Genomic DNA, 26,038 nt, shown 5'->3' with positions numbered 1-26,038 from the left:
ACACCTGCTCATCGAACATCTCATTCCAAAAGCATGGGCATTAATATGGAGTTGGTCCCCCTTTTGCATCTAAAAACAGCCTCCACTCTTCTGGGCAGACTTTCTGGGCAAGGTGTGTTTGTCTTTGCGTCAAATCCCACATACTCAAATGGTCCTGCTGCCATGGTACCCAGAGCAGGGGAGGAAGTGACGGTCACTTACAAGCTACAGTCTCCAGAAACATACACAGTGCAGCCAAAGTCAACAAACTAGCTAGCTAGCTTGTTTGCTGACCAATCCAGAAACTGGATGAAAATTAATTTAGAAAAAATGGAAGAGTGATACCAAAATGGCCACCGTTCTCATGGACTGGTATGTAAGTGATGGGTTGTGTTTAGCATCCTAGCTAGCTAGCTACATTAGCTGCTAACCTTAGTGTGTTCAGTGTTCAAGCTAGCTAACACGGCTATTTAGCTAGCTAGCTAACATCTTCTGTATTCAAACTGTTTTGTACTCAAAATAATCTAACGATAGCCACATCATGTAGCTACACTGCATGACCCCACAAGATGCCCAATGCTTTCATTTCAAATAGTTAACGTTAGCTAGCTAGAGCTAGATTTGCAGATTGTTGACATGAGTGTGTTTGGTTTGTAGATGATAATGCTAGTTAGCTAGATGGTCTACAGCATTTTCGGCCCAGAACCACCGCCAAAAAAATAATCTCTTTAACTTTCGGTACAGTAATAACAAACAAACATGTATTTTTCAGGGAGATACTGGTGGAGACAGCCTGACTTCAAGGGAACCTGAGGTTGTAGAAGTTGTGGGTGTGGAAAAATCAACACCAAGAGGTTATGCTTTGTGATTCAATAATTATTTTGTTGCTAATTAACCAAAATAGTTAACTACATGAAGCTTGCCTGTTCAGCACATTGCCTATGTCGCATGGCATTGATTCCTACTTTGAACTTCCCAGCTTAAAGGACTGAAAGAATATTGAACATGGCCAGTCAAGTAAACAATGGCTCATTTGCATGACATTATCATCTACAAACCAAACACACTTTATGTCAACAATCTGCATATCTAGCTTTAGCTAGCTAGCTAACATTAGCTAGTTTAAATAAAGGCATTGGGTATCTTGTGGGGTTCATGCAGTGTAGTGACGTGATGTATCTATCATTAGATTCCTTTGAGTACAAAACAGTCCTAATACAGAGTAACCATGTTAGCTAGTTTGAACATTGAACACACTAAGGTTAGCAGCTAACATACCTAGCTAGCTAGCTAGCTAGCATTCTAAAAACACAACCCAGCACTTACCTACCAGTCCACCTTTCAAAATGTATTGCAATGTTAATCTGGTTTCTGGATTGGTCTTGATTCAGATCCAAGAACTGAGAATTATGCCTATTTCTGTCGAAATGTTCTGAAAATGTTTATCTGCAAACAAGTTAGCTTATTGGCATCATCTGCTCTGTGTTTGTTACTGGCGGCTGTAGTTTGCAAGTGACTTTCACTTCCTCTCCAGCTCCAGGGCCATGATAGCAGAGTTGTTAGAGTGGGTAGGATTTAGCACAAAGACACACCTTACCCAGAAGGCCAGCACAAGGCGGCTCAGGGCTCAACCACCTTGTTTAAGTTCAAAATGAAAACACAACTCAAGGACTGAGGCGGCATTTTTAAAAGTATGCATTAAGGTGTCTGTACTAGAATATACACACCTATATACTTGGCAAAAATAAATGCATTTATTTTGCTTCCCAAATGTTTTACAATGGTGGAGCAGTACAAAAATGGCTGCACAGTGGCTTCAACACAGCACCCCCTTTGTTGTCATCTAGGGTTTATATACATCATTGCTCAGTCCCTTTCCCTCCCTCTCTCCTCCTACCACACCCATCCACACACTCCTTTCTCTCTTTCTACCTGAACGAAGTAGTAGACCACAGCCAGAGGGATGATGATGGCGGTGAAAATGGGTGTGGCCAGGCAGATGACAAACAGTGTTCCAAGTACACCCAGGAAACACATGATCCACGAACGAAACGATTGGGGGATGGCCTCGTCCACTGTGAATATGTCCTACAACAGGAAACAGGATGCGACATCAAACGATAATTGGCATCACCAACCAGGATAAAGCGAACACAGGGGTAATGTAATATCCAAATATGCCAGGGCGACATTCATTAGGGCAAGCAACAGAAAGCTTTTTAAAACATTTTGCAAAAGAAAACATTTGTGACCGAAGTCCTGATAGTCCCTTTGTGTTTCAGTCAGTTTTTTTGCTCATTTGGTGCCTAATGAGCAGGTTTGTCCCCTATACCTTGGCAAAGCGGTTGACAACCCTGCCAGATGGCGTAGTGTCAAAGAACATCATGGGAACACGTAGAATGTTGTTTAGCAGCCGGGAGTGGAGGATACGAGACGCATTGATAGAGCCGTTAGCCAGGAGCAGGGTGCCCATGAATACAAATACACCTGTTGTGAGGAGAAGAGACCATTTTAATAAAGCAGGTGTGTGTGTCTTGGGGGGGTTGCAAAAAAATCTACCAAAAAGCACATTTCCATTTCTACAAATGGACAACACAGTATTCTTCTTCTCTCACTCTCACCTACTTCATAAGGTGTCTTTAACATGGTCAATGAAGCAACTTTGCTCTTTCACTTCTTCTCCTCTTACCTTGAGCCACGCCTAGCGCACCGAATACACCAATCCGAGTGTCCCTCTTCCAGTTGGGGTAAGTCTTATTGTAGTAATCCTCCGCGTCATTGGTCCAGTCACTCAGCCAGAGGTTCTGACCAATGAAAGCAACGTTCTGGATGAAGTACACTAGGAAGAACATGGTGGAGTAGCCCCAGCCCATTGCACGTAGGTACTGGAGATACACCGAGAACTTCACCTGGAGAGAGAAAAAGAGACAGAGAGAGCGGGAGAAAGATAAAGAGAGAGAAAAAAATATAATATTTCATGCCAATAAAGCACTTTCAATTTAAATGAATTGAGGGAGAGACAACAAAGAGAGAATGATGGATGTATTTTAACTACAGTACCAGTCAAAAGTTTGGACACCAAGCGTCACATCTGGAGGAACCCTGGCACCATTCCTTTCCTGTGGCGGGCCTCATGAGAGCCGGTTTCATCATAGCTCTTGATTTTTGCGACTGTCCTTGACATTTTCCGAATTGACTGACCTTCATGTCTTGTAGTAATGATGGACTGTCGTTTCTCTTTGCTTATTTGAGCTGTTCTTGCCATAATATGGACTTGGTCTTTTACCAAATAGGGCCATCTTCTGTATACCACCCCTACCTTGTCACAACACGACTGATTGGCTCAAACGCGTTAAGAAGGAAAGAAAATCCACAAATTAACAAGGCACATCTGTTAATTGAAATTACAACCCAGGTGACTACCTCATAAAGCTGGTTGAGAGAATGCCAAAGAGTGGCAAAGCTGTCATTGAGGCTACTTTGAAGAATCTCAAATATAAAATATATTTTGATTTGTTTAACACTTTTTTGGTTACTACATGATTCCATATGTGTTATTTCATAGTTTTGTGTCACGTCTACTACCGCTCCTCCTCTCCTGCACTCGACGTTGCCATTTTATTCATTATTACGCAGACCTGCCATCATTGTTACGCGCATATGCACCTGATGAGACTCACCTGGACTCCATCACCTTCCTGATTACCTGCCCTCTATCTGTCAATCCCTTTGGTTCTTTCCCCAGGCGTCATCACCTGGACTCCATCAACTTCCTGATTACCTGCCCTATATCTGTCAATCCCTTTGGTTCTTTCCCCAGGCGTCATCACCTGGACTCCATCACCTTCCTGATTACCTGCCCTATATCTGTCAATCCCTTTGGTTCTTTCCCCAGGCGTCATTGACTGTTTCATATTTGTACTCTACTCGTGGTTCTTGTTTTGTTCCATGTTTCTTTTTTTTTATCACTCCCTGTACTTGCTTCCCGACTCCTTATTCTACAATGTAGAAAATAGAAAATAGTCTAAAATAGTCTAAAAGAAAAAGAAAAACCCTTGAATGAGTAGGTGTGTCCAAACTATTGACTGGTACTGTATATACACTTCAAAGAGAGAATATTTACTGTTAGATGGGGGTTTTTCTCTGAATGCTTTTTATCTTTTAATATTAAACAAATTATAATTCCAACAGAATGTATTGGGGTTATTACTACTATTATTACCACTAGAAGGACTCTTTGGAGTGCATATGATTTCTCATTCCTTGAATGGCCAGTTGCCACTGAGTTTGTAGATTAGTGTTTTTGATTTTGGGTTATTGCAGGGTTCTACAAACAGTAAGTGGTCTTACTTTTCCCACCTCCATACCAAGGCTCTAAGTCAATACAGGCCATAGTACACAGCCCACAATATACCTGTCCCGTCTCCATGGTTTCCTTCTCGATCAGCCTCTGGCCTTTCTTGGTCTCGTCATCAGCAGGTGGCTTCGGTTTCTTTAGGGAACTGTTCTTTCTCAACCTAACACTGGGAAACACACACACACACACACACACACACACACACACACACATAGATTGTGAGAAGAGGTGTGTTGATGGAGAAAATGTGAGGAAAGTGTGAGTGTATATTTGATAATAAACACAAACACATGTCAGTGGCATTGGAGGAGAAAATTAAGGTGGAATGAACTAATATTGATTCTCACTGTAGAAGAATGGAAGGATGGGAAAGAGAGAAGATGGAGTCATTCACAAATGATGCAATAAAGTGACAATGGCAGTAAGCCTATATAATGTCTCTGTCTCCCGCTCACTCTCTCTCTCTCTCTCTCTCCAGCCTTCAATCTCTGTTTGCAGAGGGGTCATGCCCTCAGCTTTGTTCTGTTGTTAAAAATAAACCATTTTTGTTGTTGTTTCCCTGTAATTCTACTAATTCTACTAAACACCTTTATGAAGGTCGTTTTCAAGGGTACAATCCAAGGTTATTCTTGCTGGAAAAAGAAGAAACGACTTGAACAAGAAACTGAGTTGGAAAGGAAAATTAAAGTGCTAGAATTAGGTCATTACAGTGCAATCGGAGAGAATTCAGGCCCCTTCACTTTTTCCACATTTTGTTACGTTACAGCCTTATTCTAAAATGGATGAAAAAAAATGTCCCTCATCAATCTACACACAATAACCCATAATGACAACGCAAAAATTTGCACATGAAAAAATAAAAAATAAAAAACTGAAATACATGATTTAAATAAGTTTTCAGACTCTTTGCTATGAGACTCGAAATTTACCTAAGGTGCATCATGTTTCCATTGATCATCCATCACAACTTGATTAGAGTCCACTTGTGGTAAATTCAATTGATTGGACATGATTTGGAAAGGCACATACCTGTTTATATAAGGTCCCACGGTTGACAGTGCATATCAGAGCAAAAACCAAGCCATGATGTCGAAGGAATAGTCCATAGAGCTCCGAAACAGGATTGTTTCGAGGAAGAGATCTGGGGAAGGGTACCTAAAAATGTCTGCAGCATTGAAGGTCCCCAAGAACAATGGAAGAAATTTGGAACCACAAAACCCTTCCTAGAGCTGGCTGCCTGGCTAAACTGAGCAATCGCTGGAGAAGGGCCTTGGTCAGTTAGGTGACCAACAACCCGATGGTCACTCTGACAGAGCCCTAGAGTTCCTCTGTGGAGGTGGGAGAACCTTCCAGAAGGACAACCATCTCTGCAGCACTCCACCAGTCAGGCCTTTACGGTAGAGTGGCCAGACTTAATAAACCACTCCTCAGTAAAAGGCAAATGACAGCCCGCTTGCAGTTTGCCAAAAGGCACCAAAAGACTCTCAGACCATGAGAAACAAGAGTCTCTGGTCTGGGCTAAGCTTCCTGCCATCCAGGACCTCTATACATGGCGGTATCAGAGGAAGGCCCTAAAAATGGTCAAAGACTCCAGCCACCATAGTCATAGACTGTTCTCTCTGCTACCGCACGACAAGTGGTACCAGAGCGCCAAGTCTAGGTCCAAGAGGCTTCTAAACATCTTCTAACTCCAAGCCATAAGACTCCTGAACATCTAATCAAATGGCTGCCCACACAATTTTCATCTCCCCCCTTTATATTTTACGCTGCTGCTACTCCGTGTATTATCTATGCATAGTCACTTTAATAACTCTACCTACAAGTACATATTACCTCAATTACCTTGACTAACCGGTGCACCCGCACACTGACTCTGTAACGGTACCACCTGGCACAGCCAGAAGAGGACTGGCCACCCCTCATAGCCTGGTTCCTCTCTAGGTTTCTTCCTAGGTTTTGCCCTTTCTACGGAGTTTAGGTTTAGTCACCGTGCTGCTACACCTGCATTGCTTGCTGTTAGTTTTTTTGGCTGGGTTTCTGTACAGCACTTTGATATATCAGCTGATGTAAGAAGGGCTATATAAATAAAATAAAATAAAATTTGTATATAGTCTCGCTATTGTTATATTACTGCTGCTCTTTAATTATTTGTTACTTTTATATCTTATTATTGTAGGTATTTTTCCTGTAGGTATTTTTCCTACTACCTATTGTAGTGAGAAAGATCTTTAGAATTGTTTGGATTGCATTAAGTTACCAAAGTTGCATGATGAGTTTAAGCCGCAATTGGATGAACCAATTTCAATACAAGAAATCCCAAATGCCATTTTAGAGCTACCAAAATTAGAGGCACCGGGAAGTCATGTTTATATAAAATTTCATAAGCAGTTTGCAACTATACTTTCTTTCACCAGTACTGCTTAGAGTGTACAATTATTTTTGGCATACTATAGCACTCATTGATAAAGCGGAGAAATACCTGTCTCAATGCTTTAAACATAGACCAATCACTTTACTAAATGTTGATTTTAAGATACTTTCTAAATTATTAGCAAACATACTTAGGAAAGTTATTCACCCTTTGAGTTCAACTGACCACGTTGGTTTCCTTTCTGTAGTACCTTGCGGTCGTAGGCCGAGCAGTTGCCATACCAGGCGGGGATGCAAACAGTCATGATGCTCTCGATGGTGCAGCTGTATAAATTTGAGGATCTGAGGACCCATGCCAAATCCTTTCGGATTCCTGAGGGGGAATAGGCATTGTCGTGCCGTCTTCACGACTGTCTTGATGTGTTTGGATCATGACAGTTGATTGGTGATGTGGACACCAAGGAACCTGAAGCTCTCGACCCATTCCACTACAGCCCCGTCGATGAGAATGGGGGCGTGCTCCGCCTTCCTTTTCCTATAGTCCACGATCATCTCCTTTGTCTTGAACACATTGAGGGAGAGGTTGTAATCCTGGTGGCACACTGCCAGGTCTCTGACCTCGTCGCTTTAGGCTGTCTCATCGTTGTCAGGGATCAGGCCAACCACTGCTGTGTCATCAGTAAACTTAATGATGGTTTTGGAGTCGTGCTTAGCCATGTAGTCATGGGTCAACAGGGAGTACAGGAGGGAACTAAGCAGATGTGTTGTTACCTACCCTTACCACCTGGGGGCAGCCCGTCAGGAAGTCCAGGATCCAGATGCAGAGGGAGGTGTTTAGTTCCAGGGTCCTTAGCTTAGTGATGAGCTCTGAGGGCACTATGGTGTTGAAGGCTGAGCAGTAGTCAATTAATAAAATTCTCACGACGGTGTTCCTTTAGTCAAGGTGGGAAAGGACACTGTGGAATAGAGATAGCGTCGTCTGTGGATCTGTTGGGGCGTTATGCCAATTAGAGTGCGTCTAGGGTTTCTGGGACAATGGTGTTGATGTGAGCGATGACCAGCCTTTCATATCACTTGACTACAGACATGAGTGCTACGGGTCGGTAGTAAGTTAGGCAGGTTACCTTGGTGTTCTTGGGCACGGGGACTATGGTGGTCTGCTTGAAACATGTTAGTATTACAGACTCGGTCATGCTCGGAGTACAAGTCCTGGTGATCCATCTGGCCCTGCGGCCTTGTGAATGTTGACCTGTTTTAAGGTCTTACTCACATCGGCTATGGAGAGTGTGATCACACAGTCAACCAGAACAGCTGGTGCTCTCATGCATGCTTCAGTGGTGCTTGCCTCGAAGCCAACATAGAAGTAACTTAGTTCATCTGATAGGCTCATGTCACTGGGCTCACTGTTGTGCTTCCCTTTGTGGTCCGTAATAGTTTGCATGCCCTGCCACATCCGACAAGCTTCGGAGACAGTGTAGTAGGATTCAATATTAGTCCTGCATTGACGCTCTGCCTGTTTGATGGTTCGTCGGAGGGCAGAGCTTGATTTCTTATAAACGTCTGGGTTAGAGTCCCGCTCCTTGAAAGCGGCAGCTCTACCCTTTAGCTTAGTGCAGATGCTGCCTTGTTGTCCATGGTTTCTGGTTGGGGTATGTACGGTCACTGTGGGGACGACGTCATCGATGCACTTATTGATGAAGCCAATGACTGATGTGGTGTACTCCACAATGCAATCGGAAGAATCCCAGAACATATTCCAGTCTGTGCTAGTCCTGTAGCTTAGTGTATGTAGCTTAGTGTCTGTGTTATCTGACCATTTCCATATTGAGCGAGTCAGTAGTACTTCCTGCTTTAGTTTTTGCTTGTAATCAGGAATCAGGAGGATAGAGTTATGGTCAGATTTGCCAAATGAAGCGCACTGTATGGAGTAAAGGTGGTCTAGAGTTTTCTTTCCTCTGGTTGCTCATGTAACATGCTGGTAGAAAGCTGGTAGAGATTAGGTCAAACGGATTTAAGTTTCCCTGCAAGTCCACGGCCACTAGGAGCACCGCCTCTGGATGAGCATTTTCTTGTTTGCTTATGGTCTAGAACAGCTCGTTGAGTACTGTCTTCGTGCCAACAGTGGTTTGTGGCGGTAAATAGACAGCTACAAAAAATAGAGATGAAAACTCTCTTGCTAAATAGCGTGGTCTACAGCTTATCATTAGATACTCTACCTCGGGCGAGAAAAACCTTGAGACTTCATTAATATTACATTTTGTGCACCAGCTGTTATTGACAAATATACACAGACCACCACCCCTTGTCTTACCGGAGGCAACTATTCTATCTTGAAGATGCTCTGAAAATCCAGCCAGCTGTTTGTTATCCCTGTCGTCGTTCAGCCACGACTCGGTGAAACATAAGATATTACAGTTTTTAATGTCCCATTGGTAGTATAGTCTTGATCGGAGCTCATCCAGTTTATTATCCAATGATTGCACGTTGGCAAACAGGACTGATGGTAGAGGCAGGTTACTCACTCGCCTTCGGATTCTTACAAGGAATCCCAACCTACGACACCTATATCTCTGACACCTATATCTCTGAAGTAAATCCTTTGTGTCCAACTCGTTAAATAAAACATCTTTGTCCAGTACGAGGGGAGTAATCGCATTTTCATCCTAACAATAAATCAAAATAAGAATATTGTATATATGGGCGGGCTGCAAAAAAAAATTCAAAAACAAAAAAAATATAAATAGTTACTTAAAATTATGAATAATTATAAAGTTGCTCATTATTTACTGTACATGATGTTTTAGGAGCCCTAAAACAGCAGCCATCTCCTCCGGCGCCAATCATGTGTATCGATACAAATTCATTATACAAATCAATAATATATCATTCATAAAAATCATGTACAGTAAATAATGAGCAACTTTATAATTATTCATAATTTTAAGTAACTATTTTTTTTTTTTTTATTGAATTTTTTTTGCAGCCCGCCCATATATGCAATATTCTTAGTTTGATTTATTGTTAGGATGAAAATGTGATATGCAAAGAAAATAAAGGAAAGTGTAGAAATGTACCTTTATGAGTCAAATTACTTGGACCAGGATGAGAGAGAACAACGTATCATGTTTGCATGAGGTGTGTTTTGTTGTTTGATTAGTTTGATTGTGTTGTATGTACTGTAAATGCTAATATTCATACAAAAAACTATAGCAATAACTTGCTTGAATCCATTTCAGGCTATCAATTATGTTATAGTAGCTTGTCCGTCTTTTAGTTTTTTTGACATTAGAAAGCAAGCAATTACTACATGTACTGAATAAGACATGCATTCCTTTCCATCTTTTACCCAGATTTTTACATACGGTAGATGCAGAGAGGCATATGTTTTTTCTTTAAAAAAAATAACCAACAGGCCTCCCGAGTAGCACAGTGGTCTAAGGAACTGCATCGCAGTGCTTTAGGCGTCGCTACAGACCCGGGATTGATCCCAGGCTGTGTCCCATTGGGCGGTGCACAATTGTCCCAGCATCATCCGGGCTAGGGAAGAGTTTGGCTGGGGAAGCTTTACTTGTCTCATCATGCTCTAGCGACTCCTTGTGGCTAGCCGGGTACCTGCAGTCTGACTTCGATCGTCAGTTTACATTTACATTTAAGTCATTTAGCAGACGCTCTTATCCAGAGCGACTTACAGTTGAGCTGCGTTTCCTCCAACACGTTGGTGCGGGTGGTTGTTAAGAAGTAAGTTTTGGGGTGTCATGTTTCAGAGGACGCATGACTTGACCTTCGCCTCTCCAGAGCCCTTTTATTAAAAATGGCTGTGAAGTGCTGCTTTTTTGTCCACCCTTTAACCATCCAGGGATCTGGCTCTGAACTAAAGAGTCATTTCAGACGCTTTCTCCCTCTTTCGCTCTCTCTCTCTCTCATACCTTCCATTGCGTTGGCTGCGTCGGATGCTGCTCTCTCTCCTCAGGGTCATTGAGACGATGTCTTCAGGAGGGGTGTCGGCCTGAGGATCCTGTAAATCAGGGACTAGCCCCACCTCCTCACCATCAGAGGTTGGGTCTGTTGATAAACACACACACACACAACCAGTTATACACACACACACACACTGCCATTACACAAACACAAACACAAAGCCAGTGATACACACACACTCACCAGTGTGTTTCTTGCCCTCGTCTTTAGCATAGGTGTCCAGGAACTCAGAGAAAGCCCCCTTGCTGTCCTTGAGACTTTGGTATGACCCGACCTCAGAAACACATCCCTCTTTCAGTACAACGATCTCGTCCACGTAGGGCAGGAAACTCACTCCATGGGTCACCAAGATACGGGTCTACAGATGGAGAAAGAGTAAGAGAGGAGGAGGATAAGGAAGAGAAGGAGGAGGAAAAGAAGAGGGAGGAGATGAGAGGATGTTGGGCAGGAGAAATGGGAGGAGAGGAGAAAAACTGTACTCCATGGGTCACAAGTCCACGGAGGGATCAGAGAGATAGGACATCTCTCCGTCCATCCATTCATTCATCTGTCTGTCTATTGATCTAATTTAGCCAATTTAATTGGTTAGCCATTCTACTCACCTTATCTTTGAGTATGCCTTTAGGTCCCACCACCTCCTCAAACAGATGCTTGCCCACATGAGAGTCTACAGCTGAGAGAGGGTCATCCAGCAGGTAAACGTCAGCCTGGCTGTAGGCCGCCCTGGCCAGGCTCACACGCTGCTTCTGACCCCCGGACAGGTTTATACCCTGGGGGAGGAAAGGAGAGGGGAAGGGAGGAGAAGAGGGCGGAGGAGAGGGAAGGGAAACGGGGACATACGTAGGTCATTACCTGGACACGAGAGACGGCATTAGCTATAGAGAGAAAACATAGTTGAATCTCTATGGCATTGGCATTTAAATTAGCTGTACATTTTACTTCTTGAGTTTTACCCCACCATGGTCATTAGCTGGACATGAGAGACGCTGTTATCGATAGAGATAGAACATAATTTTTGCATTTAAATGAGCTGTGTTGATGGAAAAACAGGGTCCATCAAAAACGTGGTCCATCATCACTGGCACGTGGATTTGTTGTTTTTAGTGTACCTACTGACGGACTATGATTCATTTGGGATGCAGACTCAATCTCAGTGCATTCTCCTTAGCACCAGCCCCTCTCCCCTAACCACCTCCAGACCATCCAGTCATCTCTCACCTTCTCCCCGATCTCAGTCTGGTCTCCCCCAGGCAGCAGCTCCAGGTCGGGCCCCAGAGCGCAGGCCTCCAGCGTAGCCTGGAAACGAGAGTCCTCCAGTGGGTAGCCAAACAGGATGTTGTCCCTGAGAGTGGCATTCTGGATCCAGGCCTGTTGGGGCACGAAGGCTACCGACCCCTGGAGAGAGCAGAGATGGAAGGGGAGACAGAGAGAGGGAGTGGGTAGGAAAAGAGGGAGGGGAGTGAGTGCAGAAGGAGGAGATAGAAAGGGAGTGGGTGGGAAGAGAGGGAGGGGAGAGAGTGCAAGAGGAGAGAGAGTTTTAGCAATGACATTTACTTTCTCCTCCATATGTATTTTGACAGTAAAGCTGCATTTTTCAATTTGGCTCTATACTCCAGCATTTTGAATTTGAAATAAAATGTCAGGCAACAGTAGAGAATATATAACAGTAAAGTATTTGGACAAATTCACTTATAGGGCTCTATTTTCGGCTGGCGGTAAGGAGGCGGTAGTGTCAAATGCAGATCAGTTTTGCAATTTAATTTAAGGGATGGAAATATTTGACGTGTTTCCTTAAAAACGTGTACCAATAGGCCAAATTCGGTGAGCACAACTAGGGATATTTAAGACTGACCACAAGCTGGTGTTAGCTGTGACACAATTGGTTATAGCATTGACTTCGCCAGCGGGGCGCACACAGTAAGTAGCCTTACGTACATCACCAATGTTTTATTCAAATATCACAAGGAGCAAAACTGTCAGACATACCCCTTTTTAATTTAAATTGGACATCATTTTTGTCCAGCTTCTGTGAAGTAATCGCAGCAAAAGGTGGCGCTACAAAGTATTAACTTAAGGGGGCTGAATAATTTTGCACGCCCAAATTTTCAGTTTTTGATTTGTTAAAAAAGTTTGAAATATCCAATAAATGTCTTTCCACTTCATGATTGTGTCCCACTTGTTGTTGATTCTTCACAAAAAAATACAGTTTTATATCTTTATGTTTGAAGCCTGAAATGTGGAAAAAGGTCGCAAAGTTCAAGGGGGCCGAATACTTTCGCAAGGCACTGTATATGAGTGTGAATTCCCCCCCCAAAAAATGCTAACCTCCCCTGTTATTAGGAATGGTGAGATGTTAGCATGTTTTGTTTTTGTAGCCTCTGTAACTTTAGATTGTTAGTTAGATTACTTGTTGGTTATCACTGCATTGTCGGAACTAGAAGCACAAGCATTTCGCTACACTCGCATTAACATCTGCTAACCATGTGTATGTGACAAATAAAAATTTATTTGATTTGATTTGATTTCTCACTCACTGTTAATCATGGAATTTTTCTTAATCGTGGCATATCGGAATCATTTAGAATTATTCAGAAACATCTAATCACTTAGAAAGAAAAGGACTGCAGTCGTCATTCACCATTCAGTTCCTATTGGGCAGAACTTAACCCCAAACAACTAAATCCAACTACAAATGCATCCAACAACTTTGCAGAGTCACAAGCCTGATATAGTCATTGCGTGCCAGGAATATGGGACCAAATAATAAACGTTTGATTACTTTAATACACTATAAGTGAATTTGGCGGAGTAGATACATAAGGAGCTTTCATTTCTAAACGGTTAAACAGATATGTATGAACGTGCCCTCAAATAAAAGGTGACATTCTGTACTGTGGCCTCATATAAAACATTTTGATCTCAATTCCAAAGGGCTGGAGTATAGAGACACGTTTACAATGTAAGCTTCACTATCCAAACAAGGAGATGCAGCCAATTCAATTCACATCACTGGCAAACGGTTCCATCGACCTGCAGCGTGCACAATCACACTTTTTTCCAGCGTTCTTACATTGGAAAGGTTAACTGTGAGGCTGCAGATCGTCACCTTGGACCAGAGTTGTGAGTTTCGTCAAGCACTGTATCTAACCAAAGGCAGGTAGCCTAGCAGTTAGAGCAATGAGTCGGTAACCGAAGGGTCGCGAGTTTGAAATGACTGAGCCGACAAGGTGACAAATCTGTCGTTGTTGCCCTTGAGCAAGGAGCTTAACCCTAATTTGAACCAGGGAAGCCATACTACTATGGCTGACCATGTTAAAAACAATACATTTCACTGGTCATTTATTGTCATATCAATCATTATTTTTTTAAATAGGTCATACTGAGAAATTTGAGTATTTAATGTGAGGATAAAAGCAGTAAATACTATGATTATTATTACCTGCATGACGTGCGTGTGTGTGTGTTACCTGTACATTGATGAAGCCCTTTGAGCTGTGCATCTCTCCCAGCATTGCTGATATCAGAGACGATTTCCCAGAACCCACCACTCCCACCACTGCTACCAGCTTGCCGGGCTTAATTTCCAATGTCACACTGACACACACACACACACACACACACACACACACACACACACACACACACACACACACACACACACACACACACACACACACACACACACACACACACACACACACACACACACACACACACACAACACGTTTAACAAAGCAGAGGTGATGATTGCAAAAGCCACACCTCTCAATGCATATCTGAGTATTTATTTAATGCTTTTTTTATACTTCTAATTGCTGCTGTACTGACAGGAGAGGTTCAACTGAAAGTGAGCAATTCATTGTACTGTGTACACCTCGCTGTATCCAGTGGATATGACAATAAACTTTTATTTGATATGACTTCTCTGTTAAAACAGACACGCTCCCATAGAGGAGAGAAACTCACTTTTTGAGAACAGGTTCAGCGTGTTTCTCCCAAGCGAAGGTTCCATTACAGACACTCACAGCTGTGTCTGGGAACAGACATAGACACACGTTTGAGGCACAGGAGGTTGGTGGTATCTTAATTGTGGAGGACGAGCTCATGTTAACGGCTGGAGCGGTGTCGGTGGGATGGGATCAAATACTTCAACAAACATGGTTTCCATGTGTCTGATGCCATTCCATTCGCTCAAAGTGTGTGACATTTGACCCTTGACCTACTGAAGCTGGGGTCGTGACGCACGATGTTGGTGTCCAGGTCGTCTCCTCCCAGGAACTTTTCCAGACGCTTCTTAGAAACACTGGTCTGGAGGGACAAACATACAGGTGTATTTAGGGAGTGTGTGTGTTTTACCAAGCTAATATATATTCCTGCACTTGTATATAATTTTACTTATTTGAACCAAAAAATGTTTTGATACAAGTCAGAATATCTTCATACAATACAATTTATCTTGAAGTAAATGCATTTTTGGGGTAAGCGAAATTAACTAAAAACAAGCCATTTAGACTTGAATAAAAATGTAAGATGTGTGTGCATGTGTGTGGACGTATGTGTGTGTGTGTGTGTGTGCGTGCGTGCGTGTGTGCTGTCCTACCTGCACCATTGCAGCTATGAGCATGGGCAGGAAGGCCAGAGGGAAGCGCAGGATGTTGAAAAGAGAGATGGAGGTGAAGGCTTTCCCTGCATCCAGAACGTTCTCTGAGTCCACTGCTACAAACACTGCAAAGGTTGCCAAGGAGACCTGGAGACATACATGGGTTAGTGTGTGTGTGTGTGTGTGTGTGTGTGTGTGTGTGTGTGTGTGTGTGTGTGTGTGTGTGTGTGTGTGTGTGTGTGTGTGTGTGTGTGTGTGTGTGTGTGTGTGTGTGTGTGTGTGTGTGTGTGTGTGTGTGTGTGTGTGTGTGTGTGTGTGTATGTCTCTCTCTCTCTCTCCATTTATCTCAGTACTCACCAGGGCGGGGGCGCAGGAGAAGACGAAGGTGGAGACTGAGGAGAGGTAGGCAAACTTCCTCATGACCACCAGCTCTTGTTCTCTGATCCCCATCACCTGGTTCTGGAATGATGGTTCCCATGCATATAGCTTCAGGATCTGGAAAGTGGGAGGAGAGATTGGCCTTTAGATTGGCCTCTACCTCAAGTACTCTTAATAATGTACTGTTGACAGAATATCTCTAAGATATATAGTCAAATGCACTGTTTAGCGCTGGGACGAAGGAAACTGTAGATATGAAGTAGGACAAGCACACACCATTGCGCTAGCATACTTTTAATTAGGTATATTGAACCTTATTATTATTCAAGCTAATACCTTGATGCCATTCAGCATCTCGTTCACGATTTTCATCCGTTTGTCTTTGTACCTCATGTTCTCAATCTGAAAATAGAGACACAGATAGAAATGGGAACGTGAGGTAAGAAGGTTTTGCACTAACTGCTGTTGATGACAGTTCATTAACGCATACGCCCAATAACCCCAGAAACAGATAAGGTAATGTAGAATACATGTTGTTGAAGCTTCGCCATTTAGATTTAGCACAGTGGAGAGCAATTCAAGTATGATAATATTGTAGCAAATTCCAGGGGCTGGTCTGTCCCGAACTCATACTCCAGAGACTCCTGAGACTTCCAGTCCAACACATCAGCCTCTCCCTCCCCCATCCTCCCCTCACTCTTGTTATTCCTCCTCCAGAACATTGATGGCCACCATGCACGTGAACTATGAACTATGAGGATCTACCTCCCTCTTCCCAACCTTCTCCCTCCCCTTTTTCCACCCTCTCATCCCCCTCTCCCCCTTCCTAACCTGAACGTTCTTGGACATGTTGGCCAGCAGACCATTGATGGGCACCATGAGGACCATGACAGCCAATCCAGCCAGTACAGCAGGCCCAAGCTCTATCCATAGGAAGGCGATAGCGAGCACTATCTGCAGTGGGCACGACCACAGCAGGTGGATGAAGTTAACGACATCGTTGAATCGATGAGCGTCGGCTGACATCAGGTTCACCGTCTCCCCGACCGTCGACTCCTTGCGGGCGTCGTTCGATACGACCAGAGCCTGGGGGAGAGAGGGGAGGAGTGAAGGAAAATGTGGAAAGAGGGGAGAGAGAGGGATGAGGGGAAATAAGTTAGAGTGGAGGAGAGGGAGGAGAGAGCGAAAGAGGAGAGAGGGGGGAAGGAGATAGAAATGGAAGAGGATAGAGAGCAGGATGGAGGGGGAGAGTTGAACGAAGGGTTACTAAAGAGAAATAACACGTCTTTGAGCAGGCTAGATCACACACATAATCCCACACTCCCTCCCATCCTATCCCATAAGCACCCATAAGCACTCATCAACTCATTGATAGTTTTAGAGAGAAAGCCAGTATATTGGAATGCATAGATAACAGCATTTAAGTCATACATTTAAGTCATTTAGCAGACGCTCTTATCCAGAGCGACTTACAGCAGATTGTTAAGATCCTATATGAGATGGTACAAAATAGTTGTATCTCTGTTCTGTATCTTTCCAATCTCTGGCCCTTAAATATATATGGGGAGCTAACATCAATAACAATAAGAGCTCACATCAATAACATCAATACTTCTCAATGTAGAGAAGAGATTGACTGCATTACTACTTGCCTTGGCAGCAGCTAATGGAGATCCGTAATGAATACAAATACAAAATCTCTGTCACATCTCCGTCACTGTTAGATCAAGGAAGCCAGGGGGGTTGAACCCCGATCCTCAAGGAACACAAGTGCAAGACAGTAACACGTACCTTCTTGTACACAGCAGCCATGATGGCTGTTTTGACTTTCATCCCCAGGACGAAGCAGCGTTGGAAGTATTGCTGCAGGAACAGAGACTGAAAGATGGCCACCAGGATAAGCAGCACTGCATACATGTACCCTGTCCACGTGTAGATGGATTTGTCCGTAGTGAAGGATATCATCAACCTGGGATATACCAAAACCACAAATTAAACCACTACATTTTGGGCAGAAAAAAATATGCATACAGGTATATGCACAAAACATAGCATTATTTTAACTACAAATGTACAACAAAGTTTTGAACTTGCAATGTAGTATTTGGACAGTTAAGAACAGTTAAGGTAAATACATTTGATTCAATCCCTTTTTGACAGCATCGATATTGATTTAAGCAAAACTTTCCATACATGTTTGTCCATGGGAGAAGGGGTCAGAAAGAGACTTTTTCGACCTGAATGCCAAGACATTCAGGAGATATGGGGGCTACATGTTGACCCATTTTACATACATACCATGAGACATCCATGTCTTCATCACCGGAAAAGGTCAACATTTAAAAGCTTACCAAGAGGGTTGTCAAACGTAATTTTATATTCTTCTATAAAAAATGTTTTCTTTACTGAAATACCCTGTTCAAAGGCTCTTCAATATTTTGTCTTGCTCATACAACCTATGAATGGCACATACTGTATACACAATCCATGTCTCAATTGTCTTAAAGCTTAAAAATCCTCCTTTAACCTCTCCTCCCCTTCATCTACTCTGATTGAGGGGGATTTAACAAGTGACATCAATAATGAATCATAGATTTCACCTGGTCAGTCTTTGGCATGGAAAGAGCAGGTGTTATTAATGTTTTGTACACTCAATGTATAACCCCACTGTCCGTTTTCACGTTGTCTAATTAAAAAAGGAATTAACCACGAATATACACACACACTTTAGAAATTCCAAAAACGTATCAACCTACTTTAGTATTTGATCCTAATTTGATCCTAATCCAGAGAACAAGAAAACAGCTTATACTCTGCCTTGTATCAGGATGGTAAGTTGGTGGTTGAAGATATCTCTCTAGTGGTGTGGGGGCTGTGCTTTGGCAAAGTGGGTGGGGTTATAGCCTGCCTGTTTGGCCCTGACTGGAGGTATCGTCAGACGGGGGACACACTGTCTCCCGACCCCTCCTGTTTTAGCCTCCAACATTTATGCTGTAGTAGTTTATGTGTCGGGGATTAGGGTCAGACTGTTATATCTGGAGTATTTATCCTGTTTTATCCGGTGTCCTGTGTGAATGTAAGTATGCTCTCTCTAATTCTCTCTCTCTTTCTCCCTTTTTCTCTTTCTTTCTCTCTCTCTCTTTCTTTATTTCTCTCGGAGGACCTGAGCCCTAGGACCATGCCTCAGGACTATCTGGCCTGATGACTCCTTGCTGTCCCCAGTACACCTGACCATGCTGCTGCTCAAGTTTCAACTGTTCTGCCTGCGGCTATGGAACCCTGACCTGTTCACCGGACGTGGTACCTGTCCCAGACCTGCTGTTTTTAACTCTCTAGAGACAGCAGGAGCGGTAGAGATGCTCTGACATTTACTCCTGAGGTGCTGACCTGTTGCACCCTCGACAACCACTGTGATTATTATTATTTGACCCTGCTGGTCATCTATTAACATTTGATCATCTTGGCCATGTTCTGTTATAATCTTCACCCGGCACAGCCAGAAGAGGACTGGCCACCCTTCATAGCCTGGTTCCTCTCTAGGTTTCTTCCTAGGTTCTGGCCTTTCTAGGGAGTTTTTCCTAGCCAATGTGCTTCTACACCTGCATTGCTTGCTGTTTGGGGTTTTAGGCTGGGTTTCTGTACAGCACTTTGTGAAATCAGCTGATGTAAGAAGGGCTTTATCAATACATTTGATTGATTGATTGACTGATTTACTTCTTTAAAAATGTTTGATTACCATCTCGTGGACAGGAACCAGCGCAATGCTCACTCACCAACAAAATGTTTCAATTTTATTAGTCAAGTTTAAAAGATTGATGTCAATCTTTTAAACGTGTCTAATAAAACTACACACGTCATTCTCTCTGGCACCAAAAGTTTTTTAAAAGTGTTGAAAGGGGACAGAATGCAGTCGGATCATTACATAATTGGCATATATATTACTCTTACAGAATTTCTACGTGGGCGAGGATATTGGACATTTTATCAAAGCCTACTGGATGATAACTTGTTTATAACTAGGACAGAATCATTTATAACTGACTTTTTCCGACATAACATAGGTACAGCAGATCCCCTTATTGTATGGGACACTTTTAAGTGTGCTTTTAGAGGCCATGCAATTCAGTACACATCAATAAAACAAAAGCAATTTAGATCAAAAGAGTCCATATTAACAAAGGAAATTGAAGGACTAACAGTACAGTTAGAGAGTCATAAAAACTGTGAAATAGAGGCACAGAATAAGTTAGAGGAAAAACAAAAATAAATGGAGGAACTTATTCAAGAAAGATCCCGTGTAAAAATAAAGCGGATTATGGAGAAAAATGCACAAAATAATTTTTCAATCTTCAATATAGAAATGCTACCAAAGATTTTTGGGGGAAACTTGTTACTGATGATGGAGTCACGCATCATTCACCAAATTATATTTTGAAAGAGGAAGTAAAGTACTTTAAAAATATGTTTTCGTTTCAGTCTCCTACATCCACTAACCGAAGCTAATTTTATGGATTTTTTCCAATTAATAACATCTGTACAGAAAGACATGTGAAGGCCAAATTACAGAGGAGGAACTTCTTGATTCAATTAAAGCCTTTAAGGCTGGGAAAACTCCAGGGCTGGATGGCATACCAGTGGAAGTATACCAAACTTGTTTTGATATACTCAGAGGACCATTATTAGCATGTTTTAACAACTCCTATATAAATGGTAGATTATCGGACACGCAACAAAAAGGTCTGATTTCATTATTACTGAAACAGGATCAAAGTGCTATATATAAAGATCCAGTCCATTTCAACAATTGGAGGCACTTCAGTGTTGTAATGCAAAAATTCTAGCTAAATGCTTGGTGCATAGAATTAAAAAGGTATTGTCAGATATTATTCATCCTAATCAGATTTCATCCTAATCAGGTTTTTACATGGACGATACATTGGAGATAATACAAGACAAGTACTGGAAACAATAGAATACTATGAAATATTCTCCAATTTTGGAGAATCTCTTATAAAATGGGTATGGGTATAGTAACCCAAGTGTAAAATAGTAAATAATGAAAGTTTTAAACTGTCAAGAGGAGTAAAACAAGGTTGTCCACTAATGGCATATCTATTTATTATTGCCATCGAAATGTTAGCTGTTAAAATTAGATCCAGCAATAATATTAAAGGATTAGAAATCAGTGGCTTAAAAACAAAGGTGTCATTGTAAAACTGATGATTTATGTTTTCTTTTAAAATCACAATTAGAATTCCTCCACAGCCTCATAGAGGATCTAGAAACTTTATTTAACCTATCTGGTGTAACGGCGTTCGTCTGTTGAATGAAGAGAGTCAGACCGAAATGCAGCGTGTAGGTTACTCATGACTTTAATGAAAGTATCGCGGTACATGAAATAACTGAACTAAATACAAAAACAACAGAACGGAACGTGAAACTAATTACAGCCTATCTGGTGACTACAACACAGAGACAGAAACAAACACCCACAAAATACAAAGCGAAAGTCAGGCTGCCTAAATACGGTTCCCAATCAGAGACAACAACAAGCACCTGACTCTGATTGAGAATCGCCTCAGGCAGCCAAGCCTAACACCCCTAATCAGCCGCGATCCCAAATAATACAAACCCCAATACGAATACAACATATAAACCCATGTCACACCCTGGCCTACCCAAACATATAACAAAAACACAAAATACAATGACCAAGGCGTGACATCTGGATTAAAACCAAATAATGATTAGTGTACTATATTACGTATTGGATCACAAAAAAAATCTACTTTTACATTACCATGTAATTTACCAATAAAATGGCCTGACGGGGACATAGACCCTAAAGATTGGAAAGCTGCCGCGGTCATCCCCCTCTTCAAAGGGGGTGACACTCTAGACCCAAACTGTTATAGACCTTTATCCATCCTGCCCTGCATTTCTAAAGTCTTTGAAAGCAAAGTTAATTAACAGATCACTGACCATTTCAAATCCCACCGTACCTTCTATGCTGTGTGCAATCCGGTTTCCGAGCTGGTCATGGGTGCACCTAAGCCACGCTCAAGGTACTAAACGATATTATAACCGCCATCGATAAAAGACACTACTATGCAGCTGTCTTCATCGACCTGGCCAAGGCTTTCGACTCTGTCAATCACCGTATTCTTATCACCAGATTCAATAGCCTTGGTTTCTCAAATGACTGCATCGCCTGGTTCACCAACTAATTCGCAGACAGGGTTCAGTGTGTCAAATCGGAGAGCCTGTTGTCCGGACCTCTGGCAGTCTCTATGGGGGTACCACAGGGTTAAATTCTCGGGCCGACTCTTTTCTCTGTAAATATCAACAATGTTGCTCTTGCTGTGGGTGATTCCCTGATCAACCTCTACGCAGACGACACCATTCTGTATACATCTGGCCCTTCTTTGGACACTCTGTTAACTAACCTCCAAACAAGCTTCAATGCCATACAAAACTCCTTCCGTGGCCTCCAACTGCTTTTAAACGCTAGCAAAACCAAATGCATGCTTTTCAACCGTTCGCTGCCCGCACCCGCCCGCATCACTACTCTTCTGACCTAAAATACGTGGACAACTACAAATATCTAGGTGTCTGGCTAGACTGTAAACTCTCCTTCCAGACTCATATCAAACATCTCCGATCCAAACTCAAATCTAGAAAGCTTTCTATTTCGCAACAAAGCCTCCTTCACTCACACCACCAAACTTGCCCTAGTAAAACTGAGTATCCTACCGATCCTCGACTTTGGCGATGTCATCTACAAAATAGCTTCCAATACTCTACTCAGCAAACTGGATGTAGTCTATCACAGTGCCATCCGTTTTGTTACCAAAGCGCCTTATACCACCCACCACTGTGATCTGTATGCTCTAGTCGGCTGGCCCTCGCTACATATTCGTCGCCAGACCCACTGGCTCTAGGTCATGCTAGGTAAAGCTCCGCCTTTTCTCAGCTTACTGGTCACGATAACAACACCCATCCTAGCATGCGTTCCTGCAGGTATATCTCACTGGTCATCCCCAAAGCCAACACCTCCTTTGTCCGCCAGTTCTTTGCTGCCAGTGACTGGAACGAATTGCAGAAATTGCTGAAGCTGGAGACTTACATTTCCCTCACTAACTTTAAACATCAGCTATCTGAGCAGCTAACCGATCGCTGCAGCTGTACATAGTCCATCTGTAAATAGCCCACCCAATCTACCTACCTCATCTTCATATTGTTTTTATTTACTTTGCTGCTCTTTTGCACACCAGTATCACTACTTACACACCATCATCTGCTCATCATCATCTGCTCATCTATCACTCGAGTGTTAATCTACTAAATTGCAATTACTTTGCTACTATGGCCTATTTATTGCTTTACCTCCTCATGCCATTTGCACATACTGTACATAGACTTTTTTTCTATTCTGTTATTGACTGTATGCTTGTTTATTCCATGTGTAACTCTGTGTTGTTGTTTCTGTCGCACTGCTTTGCTTTATCTTGGCCAGGTCGCATTTGTAAATGAGAACCTGTTCTCAACTAGTTTACCTGGTTAAATAAAGGTGAAATATATATATATATTAAAGACATACTCGGTATACAAATCCCGAAAAAAAGAAATTATCTCACTCCAATACATTTTTATAGAAAGTTAGCAAACATATAGATAAGATCTTGCTACCATGGAAAGGAAAACTCTTTAGTCTTAACTCTTTAGTCATATCACAGTTGACCAATTTGCTTATGGTTTCGCCTACACCTAGTGCCCTGCTTTTTAAATTATATCAACAAAAAATATAAAATGTTATTTGGAATGGCAAGTCATACAAAATTAAAAGGGCCTATACATACCGAATATGAATTCAGAGGGCAGAAATGATGAAATATTAAAGCATTAGACCTCTCACTAAAGGCATCAGTCATACAAAAAAAATTCTTAAATCCGAAATGGTTCTCCAGCAAATTAGTAAGAATGTCTCACCCCATGTTCAAGAATGGTCTTTTTCCCTTTATTCAGATTACAACTGCTCACTTTCAGAATAATTTTGCACGCCCAATTTTTCCGTTTTTGATTTGTTAAAAAAGTTTGAAATATCCAATAAATGTCGTTCCACTTCATAATTGTGTCCCACTTGTTGTTGATTCTTCACAAAAAAATACAGTTTTATATCTTTATGTTTGAAGCCTGAAATGTGGCAAAAGGTCGCAAAGTTCAAGGGGGCCGAATACTTTCGCAAGGCACTGTAGATTATGAATTGACATGCAAAACAACGCCAGATTCCAGATTATTTAAATGATTATACAACATTCTTGCAACCAAAACCCTGTTATATATATGGGGGATACAATCTTCCCAGCTCTGCAGATTTTGCTGTGAGGAGGCAGAGTCATTAGATCATTTATTTTGGTACTGTCCATATGTAGCTCGTTTTTGGTCACAAGTCCAGGAATGGCTGAAGAATTGCAACATTTACCTAGAACTAATGCTGCAGATAGCAATACTGGGTGATTTGAAAAGCCATAGTCAATCAATCAATAATATAATAATTATTTTAGCAAAAATGTTTATCTTTAATTTACAATCTATAGAAGCTATGAGAATAGAGGGGTTCAGTACTTTTGTGAAGCATCACAGCACAGTTGAAAAATGTATGGCCAATGGAAATCCAAATTGGATTGTGTTAAGAGATAGATGGGAGGGGTTGAATGGAGCCGAAGGGTGGGACTAATAACAACAAGATAACCATTGTAAAACATACGGGGTTTGTAAAATGTATATAGGTTCAGAAATGTTGTGAAATAGCATTTTTAGCAAATTTCAAATGGAAATCAAACTGGGTGAACATCAGAAATAGAGGAAGGACTAAAAACAAACAAAAAATAACTATTGTAAAATAGATTGTGTCTGTAAAATGTGTATAATATGTATAAACTGAAGATAGAAGCTAAAGTGTTATTGTTTATTTGTTTTCTCCGTTTGGGGGAAGTGTGGTAGGGTTTGCAGGGAACAATAAAGGTATATATTCTAAAGAAATGTGTATATGTACGTGTATATGTATGTGTATATATGTATATATGTGTATATGTATGAATGTTTATGTATGTATATATACAGTTGAAGTCAGAAGTTTACATACACTTAGGTTGTAGTCATTAAAACTGTTTTTTCAACTACTCCACAAATTTCTTGTTAACAAACTATAGTTTTGGCTGACGGTGGGACATGCCTCGCATCTGCACTGAGCACTGTTCACATTTGGTCAATAATGGCTGATTTGAGCCAGAATATATTCAACAGGTTTGAAAACGATCAGGACATTCCGTTTTACTCAGGGATTAACTTCTCTAGGGTAGGGGGCAGCATTCGGAATTTTGGATGAAAAGCATGCCCAAACTAAATAGCCTGCTATTCGGGCCCAGAAGATATGATATGCATATAACTGGTAGAAAACACTTTAAAGTTTCCAAAACTGTTAAAATAGTGTCTGAGTTTAAATAACAGAACTGATTTGGCAGGCGAAAACCTGAGAAAAATCCATTCAGGAAGTAGTTTTTGGGGGTTTTGTAGTTTTCTATTCAATGCCATTACAGTATCCATTGACTTAGGACTCAAATTGCAGTTCCTATGCCTTCCACTAAATGTCAACAGTCTTTAGAAATTGTTTCAGGCAAGCATTCTGATGAATGAGGGAGTAAGACAAGGCTGAATGAGTGGACACTCATGTGTCACAGAGCTTTTTCATGCGCAATCCCGAGAGAGTGCCTTTCTTGTTTACCTTTTATATTGACAACGTTATTGTCCAGTTGACATATTATAGATAATTTAGGCTAAAAACAACCTGAGATTTGAATATAAACATCATTTGAGATGTTTCTATGAATTTTACGGATACAATTTGGATTTTTTTGTCTGTCTGTTTTGACTGCGTTTGAGCCTGTGGATTACTGAAGAAAACGTGTTTTGGATCTAAAGCGACTTTATCGAACAAAAGGAACATTTATTGAGTAAATGAATGTCTTCTGAGTGCAACCATATGAAGATCATCAAAGGTAAGGGATTCATTTTATCTCTATTTCTGTCTTGTGTAACTCTTCCACTTGGCTGGCTACTGTTTGTAATGATTTGTCTGCTGGGCTATGTTCTCAAATAATCATAAGGTATGCTTTCGCCGTAAAGCATTTTAAAAAATCTGACACCGTGGTTGGATTCACAAGAAGTTCATCTTTAAGGATGGTAAAACAAGATAACTGTAACTCTGAAGATGTACACATTCTAGTTTGCATGAGACTGTTGTATGAAATAAATGACTAAGTATAAGAATACTTTTGTGAAGCTAAAAAAGTGATTTTAGACTTCTAAATTAGATA

At 41.6% G+C, this 26,038-nt stretch overlaps 1 protein-coding gene across 2 annotated transcripts in view; it reads right to left on the bottom strand.

The window, feature by feature from the left end:
* abcc2 (ATP-binding cassette, sub-family C (CFTR/MRP), member 2) overlaps positions 1 to 26,038 on the bottom strand; it is a 70,916-nt gene that overhangs the window by 32,057 nt on the left and 12,821 nt on the right. For both annotated transcript variants that reach the window (XR_006839946.1, XM_046359062.1), the window contains exons 9-24: positions 17,454 to 17,631; positions 16,494 to 16,748; positions 15,999 to 16,064; positions 15,642 to 15,779; positions 15,285 to 15,431; positions 14,908 to 14,992; positions 14,651 to 14,717; positions 14,152 to 14,278; positions 11,903 to 12,079; positions 11,287 to 11,454; positions 10,868 to 11,042; positions 10,633 to 10,768; positions 4,394 to 4,502; positions 2,669 to 2,888; positions 2,312 to 2,466; positions 1,912 to 2,067 (exon numbers count right to left, since the gene is read on the bottom strand). Coding sequence is in view for 1 of the 2 variants with exons in the window: in XM_046359062.1 (XP_046215018.1) it covers positions 1,912 to 2,067; positions 2,312 to 2,466; positions 2,669 to 2,888; positions 4,394 to 4,502; positions 10,633 to 10,768; positions 10,868 to 11,042; positions 11,287 to 11,454; positions 11,903 to 12,079; positions 14,152 to 14,278; positions 14,651 to 14,717; positions 14,908 to 14,992; positions 15,285 to 15,431; positions 15,642 to 15,779; positions 15,999 to 16,064; positions 16,494 to 16,748; positions 17,454 to 17,631 (2,359 nt within the window). In the remaining variant the exon portion in view is untranslated. The remainder of the gene's footprint in view (positions 1 to 1,911; positions 2,068 to 2,311; positions 2,467 to 2,668; positions 2,889 to 4,393; positions 4,503 to 10,632; positions 10,769 to 10,867; positions 11,043 to 11,286; positions 11,455 to 11,902; positions 12,080 to 14,151; positions 14,279 to 14,650; positions 14,718 to 14,907; positions 14,993 to 15,284; positions 15,432 to 15,641; positions 15,780 to 15,998; positions 16,065 to 16,493; positions 16,749 to 17,453; positions 17,632 to 26,038) is intronic.

This window comes from Oncorhynchus gorbuscha, linkage group LG08, assembly GCF_021184085.1.
Source record: "Oncorhynchus gorbuscha isolate QuinsamMale2020 ecotype Even-year linkage group LG08, OgorEven_v1.0, whole genome shotgun sequence".
NCBI lineage: Eukaryota > Metazoa > Chordata > Actinopteri > Salmoniformes > Salmonidae > Oncorhynchus > Oncorhynchus gorbuscha.
The sequence above is the reverse complement of the archived record's forward strand: the minus strand, read 5'-3'. Positions and strand labels throughout refer to the sequence as shown.